The following is a 20,231-nucleotide window of genomic DNA, read 5'->3' as shown; positions in this document are numbered from 1 at the left end:
AAGTAAGTGCATTTTTTTAGGTACTTCTATAATTTTTGTTAATCATTTCACAATGGTTTACCGTCATTTTTGACAGGCTTTTATATTAATTATTAAATAGATTACAAAAGAAAACCGAGTAACTTAGCACACCGATACTTGGCATTTGATTTAAACAGAACATTCTTATCAATATGCCTCTCAGTGATTCAGCGGTATGTCTGCGAAATTACAACGCTAACAACAGGGTTTTGATACCCGTGGTGGGCATAGCACAGATAGCCCATTGTGTAGCTTTGTGCTTAATTCAAAACAACAACTTATCAATATACATTTGTAAGATATTAGTCCAAATATCATATGTTATTCCCCACAATTCAACAGAGTCATGTAATGCCATTTTTCCTTCCAAGAAAAAATAGTATTTAGGAAATTGTGTAGGCCAAGTATTAGTTCTATACACTCACCTTCTCTTTTTTATTCCCAAATGTCGATTCACTATATTCCTGCATGATGAGGATCATGATCTTGACATATCTAACCTGTGATTGTGATTAAGAACCTACTGGTACATGTGGATATTTTCAACATTTTTTACTGAGATACAGGCCATAATTGTACTGATCCCCATTACGTTTCACTTTACGTTTACGTAAAATGACTGTAATGCCGTCCTCTTATCAACTGAATAAATCATTGTTGATTGTTCACAACAACTAGAATTCACAATAATTTGTAAAGAGCTTCCTTATTCATCCCTTTGTTTGAAAATAATTTCAACGTTTTTATGTTGGTTATGTTTCTTAAGCAGTAGTGTTTGATTAATGTTACTTTGTGCAAATGCATATCTTATTGTTTTAAGGTAAAATTTACACTTGTAATTACAGCTAAGTCACTGGCAAGATCTCCAGTGGATTGTTAGGTATCACGTAAGATGACGTCTTGAGTTACTTAACATTAGTTTTGAAGAGTTTGAACTTCTTACCTAGAGGTTGTTTTATTACTGCCGCGCTAGTTTCACATACCTTGTGGTATCTAACGGATGATCAGCAATACAGTCAACAAGGTGGGCAGTCAAGAGTAAGACAATGAGATTGCATTCTTACCAGTTAAAGATTGCTCCCGAACTGCCGTTAAGAGATACATACAAACAGTTAAACGTTTCTCTCTGATTCTTGGTTCATGTAGATATTAGCACCACCTTAAGTTATTATGAAATGATGAATCTTATTTTGTTTGTCTAAATTCAGACCAACATTACAACTGTGTTATCTGAAGAGAAAGCAAAGCACAATGCTTTGTTGAAGCAGCCAGCCATTTAAAGTGGAAAAGATGCAGTCTGGATTGGATTAAGAAAAACATTCCTCATTGGGTCTATACTATTTGAGGAATCTATATGTAACGAACTGTGACAATAAATGCTAGTAATAACAGTCAGCATGAGTAAGAATGATGAATGCACAGGTGGCACCCAAGAAATAATGCTACATAACAAATGCATAATAATTACAGAGTTTGTTAGTGAAAACTATTCTATGCTGTAGATTGAGGAAACATGTATTGTTTTTTGTAGGAGCTATATGAAAACTCTGAAGAGAGTTGTTATACAAGGACATACTATATGGTTTCTACCCTTTTAGTTAAAAAGTTGTTATACAAGGACATACTATATGGTTTGTACCCTTTTAGTTAAAAAGTAAAATTTTCCAAGTTATGTATTTCTTCATAGTTTCCCATGGTTAGTGTTAATAAATGTATTTTAACAGAATGATGCTGAGGAGTGTATTCTAAAGATTTTATTTAATTAATAAGATGAACGTTTTCGGATCTTAAACTTGGATGTAGAGTTCCCAACTAGTGTTAAACCACAAAAAAAAAAAGAAACTGCATTTAAGTTTATACACAGAATAAATGTTTAATTACAATCTTACAGTTTAATACACAAGCAACAATTCGCTTCATTACAATAAACAGCTATATAGTAGACAGAAGGATATGTGACCTGGACTTTGTGTGTTAACAAAGGATGTGAAGTGTTGTAAGAACTAATGTGTTTTGATAATGGATGTTCTACCACCTGTAAATTAGGCTGTAAATATTAACTAACCCTACTATAAACTATATTAACTAACCCTATTATTAACTATATTAACTAACCCTATTATTAACTATATTAACTAACCCTATTATTAACTATATTAACTAACTCTATTATTAACTATATTAACTAATCCTATTATAAACTATATTAACTAACCCTATTATTAACTATATTAACTAACCCTATTATTAACTATATTAGCTAACCCCATTATTAACTATATTAACTAACCCTATTATTAATCATATTAACTAACCCTATTATAAACTATATTAACTAACCCCATTTTTAACTATATTAACTAACCCTATTGTTAACTATATTAACTAACCCTATTCTCAAATCAAAATGTAAAACAATAAAATTGACCATCACACTAGCCTCTATGAAACCCAAGCTTCTACTTCTTTCTTCTTTGTGTTGATTATCTTTGCATTTCTTTACAGCATTTATGGCCCATACTTTTATGCCCAACTATTCCGTGAAGTATTTTATTACATTCGTTCGTGGCAAATGTAAACAACTTAACTGAACTACAGGTGAAAGGCAAAACGCACCCTCAAAAATTAAAATGAAAGAGAGAGCTTGACCAGGCATCTAAGAATAAAACAAGAATAAACAATATATTATTTGTTACAAAAATCAAAACAAGAAATTTAGGAGGTATTACGTATTAGTTAATGTTAAGAAAATATTTTTTAAAATATTGTGTCAAAATCTCAGATAAGAGCTATGTCTGTTTCTTTCTTTAGAATTAAGCATAAAGCTACACAATGGGCTATTGCTACTCTACCCTCGCCCGGCATGGCCAAGCGTGATAAGGCGTGCGACTCGTAATCTGAGGGTCGCGGATTCACATCCCCGTCGCGCCAAACATGCTCGCTTTTTCAGCCGTATGGGCGTTATAATGTGATGGTCAATCCCACTGTTCGTTGGTTAAAGAGTAGCCCAAGAGTTGGCGGTGGGTGGTGATGACTAGCTGTCTTCCCTCTAGTCTTACACTGCTAAATTAGGGATGGCTAGCACAGATAGCCCTCGAGTAGTTTTGTGCGAAATTCAAAAACAAACAAGCAAACAAACAAAGCTACTCTACCCACCATGGGCGGCTCAGCATGACCAAGTGTATGAGGCACTCGATTCGTAATTTGATGGTCATGGGTTCAAATCCCCGTCACACCAAACATGCTTGCCCTTTCAGCTGTGGGGGCGTTATAATGTGACTGTCAATCCCACTATTTGTTATTAAAAGAGTAGCCCAAGAGTTGGTGACGGGTGATGATGACTAGCTGCTTTCCCTCTAGTCTTACACTACAAATTTAGGGACGGCTAGCGCAGATAGGCCTCGTGTAGCTCTGCGCGAAATTAAAACCAAACCCACCATGGGTATCAAAACCGGTTTCTAGGTGTGTGAGTTTACAGACATTCTGTTGTGCCACTGGGAGAAGGGGGAATTTATGTCAAATCTAATCTTTTTGATCCTGCAAAAGAATCTATCTGAAAATCTTGTAAAATGTGCTCTTTCAAGCCCTAACACTGTCTTAAATATGTTAGTAACTAAGACACAAGAAACCAGCCATTAGTGTTTGTTAGATCAAGCAGTGAAAATCAAGGGCCAGCGCTCCTATTATCTGATTATTGGACAAGAATAACTCAGTTCTCTGACTTAAAATAACATTTATATTGTTGTGAGAAAATCAAGCAAAATATGCACCAAGGGTGCATTTAAACTAGTTGGTGTATTAAAGAAAATGAAAACAAGAATCTCAATTTGAGCACCTCTGCTTTCCACGTGGGGAACTATGAAGAAATACATAACTTGGAAAATTTTACTTTTTAACTAAAAGGGTACAAACCATATAGTATGTCCTTGTATAACAACTTTTTAACTAAAAGGGTAGAAACCATATAGTATGTCCTTGTATAACAACTTTTTAACTAAAAGGGTAGAAACCATATAGTATGTCCTTGTATGACAACTTTTTAACTAAAAGGGTAGAAACCATATAGTATGTCCTTGTATAACAATTTTCTTCAGAGTTTTCATATAGCTCCTACAAAAAAACAATACATTTTTTCTCAATCTACAGCATAGAATAGTTTTCACTAACAAACACTGTAATTACTGTGCATTTGGTATGTAGCATTATTTCTTGGGTGCCACCGGTGCATTCACCATTCTTACTCATGCTGACTGTTATTAATAGCATTTATTGTCACAGTTCGTTACATATAGATTCCTCAAATAGTATAGACCCAATGAGGAATGTTTTTCTTAATCCAACCCAGACTGCATCTTTTCCACTTTAAATGGCTGGCTGCTTCAACAAAGCATTGTGCTTTGCTTTCTCTTCAGATAACACAGTTGTAATGTTGATCTGAATTTAGACAGACAAAATAAGATTCATCATTTCATAATAACTTAAGGTGGTGCTAATATCTACATGAACCAAGAATCAGAGAGAAACGTTTAATTGTTTGTATGTATCTCTTAACGGCAGTTCGGGAGCAATCTTTAACTGGTAAGAATGCAATCTCATTGTCTTACTCTTGACTGCCCACCTTGTTGACTGTAGTAGGAGTTTGGTGTGTTTGAAACCAGTTCAAGTGTAAACCTGTCTGGATAGAATCTTATTATCTTACTCCTGACCATTCTGATTTCCAGTTGTAAAACTCTGGTGTGCTCGGCAAGTTAAATAGTGTTGCATTCCTCCTGGGGCCCCTAACTCCTTCTTTAATAATAGGGTGATCAGAGGTCTCACTTTTGCCAGGGCAGTCCTGTGTTTTAGTAGTTTGTTTAAATGCTCCAAAAAATTTCTTGGAGCGCACAAATTGTCCCGGTTTTGTGATATCACACTGTCTGTCACATAATAGGCCTACTTGACTTGCTCATCCTTGTAGTACGCACTCTTTTGCCGCCAAACACCCTCAAAAGCTCCGTCACTGTGTGATGAGAATTCCAGATCTGGATGTGGAGACACAGTCATGTAGCGAGTTTTATAACGATTTGAAGAAAAAGAACAAAACCTCTCCGTTCCAATCATTCTTCACAAAATATATCTAATAATCTTCAGGGTAATGCTAAAATGCGTATCTTTGAAAATGTTATGGATTCTTAATAAATCCAGGTGTGAAGTAGTCTATTTTAAAGTGACCTGGATACAGTGGATAATCCTTGTACGGATAATTTGACTATTTTTACTCATTTGTTTTGGTTTATCGCCAAATAAAGTAGTTGAAATTATTTCAGAAACAATTATGGAATAATCTCAATAAATTTAGAGTAAATCAACTAAAGGTTAAACTATTTTAATTTTGAAACAAAGGTCAAGGGCTGGGCTGTTCTGGATTCGGAAATCTGTCTACCCTCTCCAATAACGATTGTCATTCTTGTGACTTCTGCCACAATCAAAACGTTTTGACAGCTTCCGATAAGCTTCATCGGTTTGGGGTCCTTTTCGCTCACTTTTCTCTGTCAAAATATCGTATTTTCATTACTGTCATTGCTTTATTAATGCTTTGAAGAAAAATTTATCATGAGATTTATAGATAATCTGTTAGGTGTCGGCGGATATTCATTAGTGTTAATCAGTTTTAGTAATGGAATCTCCCTTTCCATCGTCTCGTTACCTTTGATTTCAAATTCTACAGTTTTCTGGGGATTATTATTACTTATTATAACCTTGTATAACAATTAATCGCACACTTCATTGAGAAAAACCTAACTGGTAAGTCAATGTCACTCGTTTGTGCCGTGTGTAAACTGGAATAGCGAACTTTCTACATTTGCTAGAAAAGTGTAGACATTTGTAAAGAGTGTATACAGGGACACGATAATTTTGTACCTTTCTCCAATTTAAAAGTTCAAGCAGAATGAAGAACTTGGTAAAAACATTTAATCTAGTCTGAGCTTCGTAGAATGTGATATATTATCTGGAATGATTTGATCTAGTTAGGCAAAATAATATAAGATAGAAACAATACTTGTCCCAACCTACAAAGTGGTCACGAATACTAATTTATATTGTTAATAAGTTAAGTGAAAGAACAGTCCCTTCTATGGTTAGTGTTAATAAATGTATTGTACAAGAACCATGTATTTTAACAGAATGATGCTGACTAATGTATCGTAAAGATTTTATCTAATTAATAAGTTTTAAAGATTCGGACTAATACTTGTGAAAGTTATTTTTCTTAAAGTATATATTTATTATTTTGTGTTTAGTGACATTACGACTTTCATCTAGTATGAATATCTACATATACATAGAGAAAATGTTTAAAAGATATAAATGATAACAACCCTTTCCATCGCTACATAAGTAATGCAGGTTGATCGTAAGTCAAATTCAAGGTAGGGATAAATACATAATTTTTATCACATTGATTGAGCTTACGTAATATTGCTCCCACTTTAGCTAGTCTGAATATTTCTATAGGTATGTGTTAGAGCAAAATTAGACGTGATTTGATACAAGTATGACATTAATTCTTTTTCATAGGTACATAAAATACAGCAGATCTGATGGACAAACTAAGTCTCAAAATGGCTTTGAAACATAAAACGAGATCGACAATAGCAAATAAACAGATTAATACTGCATACTTATACCATTGGCAACATAATGTTTTTATTGTCGTACATTTAATATAAAATGTGGCACAACCACTTTAATCAATCCGTGTAACTAACTCCTGAATAATCACGTCTATATATGGTTAAGTGATTAAAATAATAAATACCGAATAAAAAGATTATGCTTAAATGTCGAAATTTTATTGTAATTTTAATGTCACATGATGAAACCAACAAACATAATATTGTCACGGTAGAGACTTTTATTGGTATCCAGAAGCTTGAACCAGAAAAAAGAATAAGTTAGGGTTGTAGTTGCAAGGCAAGCCGCTGATTGGCTGCTTCAGGTAATAGAGGGGAGAAGCAGAGACGAATACGAAGTGTCACCAGGGGGCGAGACTGTCTTAGGGAGGAGTGCCATCATAGCTAGACACCAGAGGGCCTGTTGCTATCGGTGAACAATATTACGCTAGACGGACAGTGTTCCTAAGGAAAATGTTTCTATAGGTGGACGAGTTACTAAGCATAGTGTTTCTACAGATATATTGTGTTACAAAGGGCATAGTTACTGAAGGTGAATGATGTTACTAAAATCAGTTTCTATTCGCAGCCGCTGTTACCAAGGGTAGCGTTTTTATAGGTGGATCGCCTTACTAAGGATAGTGTTTCTAGGTTCAATATGTTAGTGAGGTTAGTACTGCTAGGGCAGATGATGTTACTAGAAGTGGATAGTTCTATAGATGTATGAGCTCATTGTAGAATATTTCAACGTGTATCTAGGTTATCAACATTGTAGTCTATATATGAATATTTACCCTAAAATGTTATAAGTAAAACTAGAGAGTTAGTGTGCTGATTCTGTTTAGAGTTATTAATTAATACGTCATAACAATTTTTAATACTTTACAAACAAAGTTGTTTATTTGGAATCAAGTATAAAGCAAACAGTACATCTGCCCACCACGGGTATCAAAACTCAAATTCTAGCGGTATGAGTCAGCAGACATACCACTGGCTCACTGGGAGCTTACAACAAATAAAACCATTATTTTAACAATACAGCTATTATAGTACAATATATTACAACATATGTCATGTGAAAAAAAGTTTTATCACACATATTATATCTTAGTTTGTTCATTATTTGAACAAGGCAAATGTTATAGCATAACCAATAATTATATACTCTTTTTATATTTATTCGTCAGGTTATGTATAAAGCATTTTACTAATTCATCAGTTCCATAATTTTTGCTTTAATTGATATATTATGCTATTATCTCTCCTGAAATGTTTTGAAAACTCATATTGTATGGTTTTATAAATACTAAATTAGACAGTTACGTTATTATTTCATAGTCAATCATGTTTTATTTTCATTTAAGTATAGTATTAATGCATTGTTATATATGATTATAATTTTGTTTTTATATATAATGTGCATGACATATATTTTTGTATTTTCTGATGTTATATATTATCTGTAAAACAGTTATCGCTAATTCATTTTTTACATTTCTAGAATTAATATATTGTATAAAATATTTTTAATTATCTAATTGTTTTACTGAAATGTAGATTTATTGGATCTATATAAGTAGTTATTTTTAAACATTAATATTGTAGAAAATTAAATTCATTCCTTTCTGTAAATATTTTCTCAAATCTGTATGCATATGTTTACTGATCTTTACTAAAACTAATTGTATATAGACGTTCTTTACATTTCTTTTTAAGGGTCATTAAACTTGAACGTAAAGGATAGAAGCAGTCCTGAAACAGTGTGAACGCTAACTGTACTGAATGCTAAGTTTAACTCATCATGACGAGTTATTAAGCTTTTACATGTCACTGAATATAAGAATCAATAGATATAACTTATCGATTCTTTTACTTTATATATTGATAAAACCCTAAATGTATGATATTCTATTTATCAAGATACGATGGGATTTGTTCAACTTGTACATTTCAGTTAGCGTACAATTCTTGAAAACTGTCTACTTAATTCAACTTCATGAACTGTTTATTCATGTTTCTAACAGTTCTGTTTAACCATCGAATACAACCCATGTATGATAGATGTGCTATCATCCATAATCACAAACTCTTATTTATAAGGCTGTTTTCAGACATAAAGACAAAAAGATGTTTTATAACTAATGGTACATAGGTCAACAATAAAGGTCAACAATAGGTCAAGAATAAAGTTAACTATCATGATATGGTTTAATTTATACTTTTAAAAAGTGTATATATAATATGAGGGAAGGATATCACGTGACACACAGAACAAAGGTGTATGTCTAGGTTATTTTCTGTTACCTAACAAGACAAGTATCAAATTTATTAACAAATCTTTTAGTATTAAACACATTAATATACTATTTAAGAAAACTACAAACAGACGCCATTACAGTATTTGATTTACATAGTCTTTCCATTACAATTTTACAAACAAAATCCAATCACTTATTTTCCGATCTTATGTCATAAAAAGTTAGAAAATTATCCTAATATTTTTTTCTGTTGAACATTCATTTTGAAGTAATCTTTTAACATTCTAACAATGAAAACTCATAAAGTTGTGTTTTGGTGTCTTTGAAACTGGCATACGAATTATTGTTTTTGTTTTTTGGAATTTCGCACAAAGACTACTCGAGGGCTATCTGTGCTAGCCGTCCCTAATTTAGCAGTGTAAGACTAAAGGGAAGGCAGCTAGTCATCACCACCCACCGCCAACTCTTGGGCTACTCTTTTACCAACGAATAGTGGGATTGATCGTTACATTATAACGCCACAACGGCTGGGAGGGCGAGCATGTTTAGCGCGACTCGGGCGCGAACCCGCGACCCTCGGATTACGAGTCGCACGCCTTACGCGCTTGGCCATGCCAGGCCATAGCATACGAATTAACAGTGTTAATAGGTAGAATGTTTATCATTATATAATATGCTTAACAACTAACTAAAACTTCATAAGTGTATACATAGTAATAAGACTGATGACGTTTCTTTGTAATGTCCTCTTTACTAATCGTTTACTACAGACTTTAAATGAGATGAAACGTAACAGTGTCTGGAATACACGACACTGCGCCCGCCATTATGGACTTTTTTCTAGTACCTCAACTGTTTGAAGATCTGCGAAAATTAATAAACTTTATTGTAGTGAGACAAATATGTTAAGGTCATTTCGCGATATTAAACAGTTCTTTCTTAAGTTACAGTGCCATAAAACCTATGTTTAGTCCATAGTATACTTACAGTGACTGTAGTGAGACAAATATGTCAAGGTCATATCACGATATTAAACAGTTCTTTCTTAAGTTACAGTGCCATAAAACCTATGTTTAGTCCATAGTATACTTACAGTGACTGTAGTGAGACAAATATGTCAAGGTCATATCACGATATTAAACAGTTCTTTCTTAAGTTACAATACCATAAAACCTATGTTTAGTCCATAGTATACTTACAGTTACTCTCTGAAGTTGTGAGAACGCCCTAACATAAGGAATAATAGAATAGAATAGTAATAAAACAACTGATACATATGGGCATTCACAAGCATTGTATAATTCATAGTATTATATTATTATAATCCTATTACATAATGATTATTACAGATATATAAACAGTTATTTCACCATAAACGACACACACTGTTACACACTGTTACACTTAAATACTAATTATAATGGTTAAATCAGTTACTTTGAAATATTTTACAGTTTTGATTTTTTACATTTTTTACATTTTCAACCTAAACAGTTATTTCACCATAAACGACACACACTGTTACACTTAAATACTAATTATAATGGTTAAATCAGTTACTTTGAAATATTTTACAGTTTTGATTGAAATAATATTGTTCATATAAGCTAGAGATTCATTTCCGTTGAATAAAACTACATAGATTTAGCATGATAAGAACTTTTAACAAATATTTTATATTTAGATCGCGCAGTAGAAAATATTCCACATGTCTTGAATATAAGCGCATTTCGACTAGATACAAAGACAAGGAGAGAAATACAATTATAGTTTAATAGCAGCACTAGACAGCCTACTTAGGTGCGAGGTAATTTTGACAGCAAAACTCTGTTATGAAATGGTTCTACAAAATATTGTTGTTGAATACTAAAGGAATTTAGGTTACGTCTTATGGTTAACATGTTACATCATGATCCATTTCTCTTTATGTTCTGAAACATTTATTCAACAAATGGAAACAAAAATAACAAAAACTCAAGACAAAAATGGAAGATTTTCGATTCTCTGTTCTTCCCCTTAAAGGTGCCACACATTACCGTATTTGGTGTGATGAAAGTGTAAGGAGGCTTCCTCGTGAAACATGAAACGTGCCACGATTTTACTTTTATAAACCATATTCCCAGTACTGCTGGTCAGCACCATTTTGTAATATATATAGTTGATATGTGTATAAGTAACTCTACATAACCATAACATTAATATTAGAATATTAATATGGAAATAGGTTTTAGTTTTGGTTTTTCAGTGTTATAATGTTACAGCTTTGTATTTCTACTTAATTTGGTTCATTTTAATGTGATTTTCATTATTTTGATCACGTTTGAATTAGCTTCTGGTTCATCTTTGAAGAATTGTATTCGTTCCGACTAACACGTGTTTGAAGTGTTGGTCAAAAAAGGAAACTTGTTTTTTATGAAGAATGTTTAATTTGTCTCTTTATATAATCAACTCTTTTTTAACTTCTCGTACAAAATTTGTTTATTTCGTAATAGAGCACGAATATATTTTTTGACAATACATGATAAAGTTGTGATTATTGCAGGTCACTTGGACGAAGTTGAATACTAGAACTATTCTCGCAGTTAACGATCGGATAACTGGTCATAATAACCGACTGTCAGTTTACCACAAAAACAGACACGTCTGGATGCTTAAGTTTAGAAACGCTCAACCTGAAGACGAGGGATTTTACTTGTGTAGAATTGAAACTAAGCCACCCGTTTCTGAGGTCGGACACATAAAAGTTTTGGGTGAGTAAAAATGCATAATAAATAGAAATCTTTCCAGTTTCACAGAGAATAATTTATTATTTTTATAAATAAACGTAACATATAGCTTTGTTGTTTTATAACAAATATATTCGTTGTAAAATACAAGTTGTTATGAAATTAAGGTAGATATATGTAAGAGTTTGTAGGGCAACTGTACATAAACTGGAAGAAATATTTAATATAGATGTAGGAGAATGTTTTTTTTTTCTGACATTTTCAACCTAAACAACCTCGTGTAAACTGAGGAACTAAGATAAATACCTTAAAGTTTAACTAACCCTAACTGGCAATTAGTTCACAGAAGAAGAATATTCAATCTACAACTAACCCTAAATATGTGATTATTTGCGGAACTAACTCTCGCGGTTATAATACTTAAACATTGGCGTATGCATATGAAACCTTGAGTTTCTGATCCGCAGCCCAGCATTATAACCGCTAGGCTGTATAAAAAAATCACGTAAACTTTATAGAACTCATTTGTGAATATAGTCCCAGCGGCGCCATTATAGCAGTTTTTTAATGCTGTAACCACAATTTTCAACTAAGTACACGTTGAAAATATTATTTGATTTTACAGCACACAACAAGGTAAGCCTTCAGGTCTAGAAAACATAACTTTACGGTGTCTCTTCTTGTAACACAAAGCAAACAAATAAACAAGTTTGTAGCATATAAATCACGCCTTGAGTGTTGCTATAGAAACTGATACTACGTTTTAGTTAGTCATGATCTATGGTAGAAAGGTTTGGTTTTGGTTTTGTTTGAATTTCGCGCAAAGCTACACGAGGGCTATCTACGCTAGCCGTCCCTAATTTTGTAGGGTAAGACCAGAGGAAGGCAGCTCGTCATTACCACCCACCATCAACTCTTGGGCTACTCTTTTACCAAAGAATAGTGGGATTGACTGAAACATTATAACGCCCCCAAGGCGAGCATGTTTGGTGTGACGGTAGAATGGAAAATGGCTACTTTAGTTTCTAAAAGCCACTAAAAATAATAGTAGGTCTGTCGAAAGATCTAGTTTTATATACCCAATCTTATAATTTTCTGTCTCATACACTAATAATAAAAATAGTTCAGCATGTAACATATTCCCAAATGGCTCCTTTCGGTTGAAGAATGACTGGTGTTTTATGCTGGTAGTTCCATAATTAGTAACACCTGCATCCTAACCTTCAGTGTTGGCTACATTTTTTACTTCTCAGAATTTCTAACACATATTATGTTTATTCTGTAGTTGTTACTCACAGAGCTGCCTTTATGTTGGAGGCATTTTTATATAGCAAATGAATACGATCCCTGGTTAGCACTGAATTAGTCCCTCCGAATAACGATTATCCGTTACGTCGCATATAACAGTTTAATTTTCTCACAGCATATGGTATCATCCATATGTACTGTTTTTAGAAAACAAAGTAATATGTAACCGTGATTCCTTATTCATATACGTAAGTTCTTTACCTGAATTACTCCATGAATCTTCCAAGTACTCGTATAGACTTTATATTCACCTTGTACGTAAATGTGATGAAGATAGAAATAATTCTAACTGTACAACAATTATATTATTATTTCACCTCTATATCTTGTTAAGACTAGGAAAGTAATAAATAAACGCTTCATCTTCACAAATTTACTTGTTTGTTAGCTTCAAAGGTCAATATCTTGGTCAATTGGGAAAGGTAAAGTGATAACTAGCTCTTCATCCTCGGACATTTCCTTGTTTGTCAGCTTCAAAGGTCAATATCCTGGTCAACTGGGAAAGGTAAAGTGATAACTAGCTCTTCATCCTCAGACATTTCCTGCTTTGTCAGCTTCAAAGGTCAATATCCTGGTCAACTGGGAAAGGTAAAGTGATAACTAGCTCTTCATCCTCAGACATTTCCTGCTTTGTCAGCTTCAAAGGTCAATATCCTGGTCAACTGGGAAAGGTAAAGTGATAACTAGCTCTTCATCCTCAGACATTTCCTTGTTTGTCAGCTTCAAAGGTCAATATCCTGGTCAATTGGGAAAGGTAAAGTGATAACTAGCTCTTCATCCTCAGACATTTCCTTGTTTGTCAGCTTCAAAGGTCAATATCCTGGTCAACTGGGAAAGGTAAAGTGATAACTAGCTCTTCATCCTCAGACATTTCCTGCTTTGTCAGCTTCAAAGGTCAATATCCTGGTCAACTGGGAAAGGTAAAGTGATAACTAGCTCTTCATCCACAGACATTTCCTGCTTTGTCAGCTTCAAAGGTCAATATCCTGGTCAACTGGGAAAGGTAAAGTGATAACTAGCTCTTCATCCTCAGACATTTCCTTGTTTGTCAGCTTCAAAGGTCAATATCCTGGTCAACTGGGAAAGGTACAGTGATAACTAGCTCTTCATCCTCAGACATTTCCTGCTTTGTCAGCTTCAAAGGTCAATATCCTGGTCAACTGGGAAAGGTACAGTGATAACTAGCTCTTCATCCTCAGACATTTCCTTATTTATCAGCTTCAAAGGTTAATATTTGAAGGATATTGAAACTTAAACATTTTACGTCTAAGCTCAGCGAACTTGAATTTTCCTGGTTGAAATGTCGTAATTTACAACAAATTAAGTGTTTTCAATGTTTCAATAATGTAATAATACACTCTTATTGTTGAAAATCTAGGTAAGAAGCGAAAGGCATTAGTATCTTTTATGTTTTTAAAGAGTGTTCGCAATGACCTATATAGCTACAGCATACAAACATACAATCTAGCTTTATTATTGTTCAGCTCCCAGTGGCACAGAGGTGTTTCTGCGGACTTATAACGCTGGAATCCGATGATTTTAAGGTTAGCACCCCGTTATCACCAAAACGTATTTTTTCACTATGGGACTATGGGTGTGTTATAAGCGTGAAAAATCATACTATTCACTCACATAAAGTTAGCTAGGGCTGAATTTTTTCTATTTTATCAGTTCAGTTAGGGACGGTAATGTGCAAATATCTATTGTGTAGCTTTGCGGTAATGTGCAAATATCTATTGTGTAGCTTTGCGGTAATGTGCAAATTTCTATTGTGTGGCTTTGCGGTAATGTGCAAATATCTATTGTGTAGCTTTGCGGTAATGTGCAAATATCTATTGTGTAGCTTTGCGTGAAAATTCTAAACGAAGAACTAAAAGTTATGTTTCATTTAAATTTACGAGTCCCTTATTCAGTTTTAATATGTGTGATAATATGGAATGTTACTTTATGTTTCTAAATTTAGCTTTCACGTATTTTTCTTCCTTAATTTGGTTGATTTCTGAATTTTCATATTAATTTACATATGTAACTTACAGTTGTATTTTTGCATCTTTACAACAGTTCTGTGTATCCTCAGACTTGGAATATAGCATAATTGAACACTTTCATTACAACGAAACTTTATTAGCAGGGAAGTTACGAAAATTCTCTACGTTTAATGTGTTTATGCTTTCATTTGCAAATTTAGTATCGAAAATCAAGTTTTCTATTTTAGACCATTTTCTTTCTACAACTAAGAACCAAATTTTATGTATTTCCACGTAAATATAATGCCAAACTTAACAAGTTGCCAAAAATAATAAAGAATTTTATACGTTAGGAATACAAGAAGTTTTAAAATCAATTAAAGACAAAAGTACAAAACCCAAAGTTCTTTCGAAGGGTAAAACCCTTATTCTTCAGGGGTAAACTGGGAATGATGAAGGGTCTGTTTTGTTTTGTTTTATGTTAAGCACAAAGCAAGATAAGGGGATATTTCTGTTAACCAACCATGGATATTGATACCCAGTTTTAGCGTTATATTCCTATAGACTCATAGCTGAGCCATTAATTGCCGTGATGAAGAGAGGTCCACCTTTGGAAAGCGCTGTAAAGTTTTGTATGTTTGAGTTTTAGTACAAACTTTATAGTTTACTATAAAACTTCTTTTCAGGAAATGTGGTAGTTTGTTATTGTACAAATCGAAAGTTTTTTAGCTATTTTGTTCGTTCATATATAAATTAAACATGATAATATTAGTGAAAAAGACGTTTCTTACCCATTTATTTTGTATTTTATTTTATCACAAGTACAAGCCTTGGTTCCACAGAGAACATATTTAGAACATATATAATTGATTCACTCAAAACTCCCAACCATCGGACACTGTACTATATTCATGGCTAGAAATAGGCTGAGGAATCTAAGTTGCTTTTTTGAAGAGAAATATTCATATAGTAAGACTGATAAACGAAGTTGAGTTGATGGATACGTAATTTGAAAGAAAATTAATTTTAAATTACCCGACGGTAATGGAACAACTTCCACAGCACAGGATTTAGTTTACTTGACGAACTTCAAAAACCAAACCCAAACCAGATCAATAGAGAAAAGAACTCTTTGAGGAAACAAGGCGTATATATTTTGTGCTGTTAGTAAGATAACAAAACATATTTCAAAGTTAACGAAGGCTCAGAAAGCGAAATTCATAATATTCAAACCATAATTCATAATCCATAACTGTTTTCACGACACATGTAGTGGAGGAAACTGTGATACCAGTAATCCCTTTTAACACATACCTACTACGTTTTCTGATGCAAATACAAGATGAGTTTCAGTCTTTGGAAATCGATGTCCAAATGCAGTAGAAGGTTTATGGAAAGTTTGTCAATATGTGTGGGATAGCATTGGCGTTGCTTTCCTCCAAACTTCTTAAAGGAAACTTGTAGTCCAGAAAATATATTGTACTCATTACAACTGAACTAGAGTGATCAATGGCTGATAAATTAGCGCTAAAAAGTACATGAGAACTGGAGCACAATTTTGTAAAGTGTGGTTTGCTCCAGTATAACATAGAAAAATAGTTATGCATAATAGATATCAAGATGTTGGTGAAAATTTTTTAATGATTATTTTGCCGAACTTCACGTTGTTCTTTTTTGTCACTATTAGCAGAAAAACTTAGAAATGATTGTAAAACATTAATACTAGTAACGGCTTTTTATTCATATATTCTGTTTGCTCACAATAACATAATTTTTTTCTAACTTTATTATTTTACTATCATTTATGCTGTCCATTTATAAAACGGTTTGAATATTTTACATTAAAGTGATTTTGTACACACCAATAATCAAGTCACTTGAAAACCACAGCCAGTATAAGATCGCTGTAAAACAAAATGTATCAGAGTTACATTTTGATTTTATTTGTCTGTTCATAGGTTGCGTCATAACACCAAAAATTTACCGCTTTTGAAAAAGGTTCGTAACACTTTTTTCTGAACTAAAAGTTTCATACATTCACATATACACTACATGACCAAAAGTATGTGGACACTCGATCATCACACCCATATAACGTACGCAACCTAGGTATTTACTGGTAGGTATCACAGTCTAAATCCATGAATTACAGGACGTTTCTATGCATAATATTGAAAGCTTTTGTTGTTGTTTTTTGGCACGATTATTAACTTTTTGCAATTAGTAAAATTAATATGGTACTTTAATCCTTGAACTACCGACTTCTTATTGTACCATCCACTATCGGCAGAGTGCTTATACATTGTACAATATTGAACAATTTTATATTCTTTGTTTCATACCCACTTTAAAAAACTTATCTAACAAAAATGGGTCTAATTGTTACGTTCAGTATACAGGTGACCTTGGCATTGTTCAGTGGGATTAACTGAAATGTTGTAAGTAACGTTTGCTTATTTGCTAACAAATATTGATAAACACGAACCGATTTAGGCCTAAACAGTTTAGGCCTAACTAGTTTAAACAGATGTGCTATGAAGTCGTTGAATTTTTGGATCCTGGCGATAAACCTAGAATTAAATAATTAGACATAATTGAGAATAAGTAGTGAAAGGTTTCTCTGAGTATCTTAATTGTAAAGACGATAACTCAATGGACTGTGGGAATGTGAAGAGAGAGCTGCACATTAATGTGGTATGTGTTAAAGAGCTACAACCTGATAAGTCGTGATGACGAGAAACCCACTTGAGGTAAATATGTATTCTCAAGGTTTGTTAACCTGAATATGACCTAAGATGGCCGAAACGTTGTCTGTACTTTATTTTAATTAAAGTGCTAAAACCCATACCAGCCGTCTTGAGAATATATTATAACCTGATGTTAAAGGATGTTAGGTCATTTATTAAGTAAACTGTTTGTATCGTTTCTTTCATAGATACCTGAACAACTAAAGTAAAAGATAAAAAAATCAGTGATGTCGAGAAAACCCACTTGTAGAGAAAAATATATATGTAAAAACGACTTGTTTGGGTTGAGAAAATATTTTACGTAGAGGAGCGAACAACGTTTTGACCTTCTTCGGTCATCGTCAGGTTCACAAAGAAAGAAAGAGGTAACTGATCGATAGCTGACCACATGTTTCAAGAGGGTTGTGTAACTGAGTGTAGGGATGTATAGGGTGTGCTTAGATGTTTTATTATATTTATTAATATAGGTATAAAGGTGTTCCTTTGTGTTGGTTTATTTTGGGCTTGAGTTGTTGTATAAGTAAGGCTTCTTTACTTTTGCAAAGAAGGTTGAAACGTTGTTCGCTCCTCTACGTAAAAAATTTTGTCAACCCAATCGAGTTGTTTTTACATGTATAAAAGGTAAAAAAGCTACAACCAAAGCTTCTTATTTTTGTTAAGCATTGATGTTGAAACAAAAAACATTTTACCCACACTTTAAAACACGAGGCATAATATTCAGTTTGAATACGTTTTATTTCTTTTGTAGTTCCTCCGACCTTCAAGGACAAACACACAGAAGAGATCACAGTTCAAGAAAATAGCAACATAGTTATCAGCTGTAAGGCTCAAGGTAATCCTAACCCTACAGTCAAGTGGCACCGAGAAGACTACAGACCCTTCTTTATTAACAGTAAAACTGGTATGTAATCTCTTTTTTTTTTAGTACAGAATTTATATGATATTTTAACACATTAACTTATTGCAACGGAGAGGTTAGCAGATGTCATGACGAAAAAAAAGAATAAAAGGTTGTGTCAGAAAATTGCCAAAACAAGATAAGGTGAAAGAGATCCGATAAAAATACTTTATAATATTTGTAATTATTTCTTCTTATCACAATCTGCATGTCTAATGATAACATTAAAATGTTTGAAGACTATAGGGGGCTACTAAAGAAACCGCATCCCAGTTTAGATAATGATAAAGTGCAAATGGTTATTTCTTTCATAATGGTTTCCCTTTCTCTTTTTTGTGCTTAAGGTATGAACATGAACTATGTTTTAGGAAATGTTTTTATTCTTCATTTATGAGTTTTTATTATGTTAACGTGGTTTCCACAAACAACCACATTCTTGTATTAAATCAATTTTTATGTTTCAGACGTTAAGCTTTCTAAGTAATATGAAGAGTAGTCTGTGGTGGCCATAGTGGTCCAAATCAGTTTCACTTAAACCAATGTTTATACAAAATATTTGAAAATAATACGAATCTGCACAGTTAGATGGATGTCGCCATAGACCCACAGACAAATGTGCAGATTTAAGAGAAAACTGGAAACCCAAGAATGTATTATGCAGTTTGACGTGTAGACGATGTGGTTCTGTGTACATCAGTAAAATAAGAATAATTATTAGGAACTGCGTTAACGAACATTTTTGAGATCTTCACACATTAGACAGTACATAGCTAAACATTCTGTTGGCAAGCACGCTATAATTGATATTGACCGTCTCATAACAGCAAACATTGTTACTCGCTGCCACAGTTTTTTAAATGCAAAGAGGTTTTTGAGATTTCAAATAATATAGCGCAGTCAAACACAAAATAACCTTGGAATTTTTAAGTCTACTACTTGCATTTTATTAGTATAACACATGCGTGCTATTGATAGCGTAATATTGTCCGTTTGCATGCGCTTCCAATTTCTTTATGTTCTCGGGCGAAACGCATCTTACTGCGCAAACTCTTATTATTTTGAAATATTTTGTATAAGTCTAAATCAGTTAGTAAGTGACCCCCAAATAAAGCAGTAATGGGAAAACGTTGACTTAAATAAAACTAACTATGTTTTCTGGAGTAATATGTCACATTTTCTTTCTCCTTTTAACAATAAATAAAACTTTACAGTTCACACGATACACTTTAAATAGGTGAAATAAAATAAAAATAAAACTGTATCACACGATACACTTTAAATAAAATCAGTTTTCGGTTTTCACCTCCGCCACCTGGACGGAGATTATGCTAAAATTCTTGTGTTTGTATTTTTCTGAAATATTTTTGAAAAGCGGGTGAATGTATTTGGACAAAAGCTAGCATAAATTTTGACTATTACTCAATATAGGAGTGAGCAATTTTTAGAGGGTCAAGGTCACAAAATTCCCTCTCTATTAATATAGGAACCAATTTTCACATATTTTTTTCCTATATAACTCAGTCAAAAATGGCTGTATTTTGAAGAAACTGTATGAAAGTTTTGTTGAATACAATTTTTCATTGCCCTTCGTGAAATGGTCCATGTCCGTGGATAACAATGAGCATGTGGACACTAGTTTTTTGTGAGCCAGAT

General features: G+C 33.2%; 1 protein-coding gene across 1 annotated transcript in view; it reads left to right on the top strand.

Moving 5' to 3' along the window:
* The window catches only part of LOC143239527 (lachesin-like), a 275,854-nt gene that overhangs the window by 214,066 nt on the left and 41,557 nt on the right, over nt 1–20,231 (top strand). The window contains exons 6-7 of the mRNA XM_076480683.1: nt 11,475–11,682; nt 18,429–18,581. Coding sequence (XP_076336798.1) covers nt 11,475–11,682; nt 18,429–18,581 — 361 coding nt within the window. The remainder of the gene's footprint in view (nt 1–11,474; nt 11,683–18,428; nt 18,582–20,231) is intronic.

The sequence above is a fragment of the Tachypleus tridentatus genome, chromosome 13, assembly GCF_004210375.1.
Source record: "Tachypleus tridentatus isolate NWPU-2018 chromosome 13, ASM421037v1, whole genome shotgun sequence".
NCBI classification, from domain to species: Eukaryota; Metazoa; Arthropoda; class Merostomata; order Xiphosura; family Limulidae; genus Tachypleus; species Tachypleus tridentatus.
Note: the sequence above shows the minus strand (reverse complement) of the source record. Positions and strands in the feature narration are given on the sequence as shown.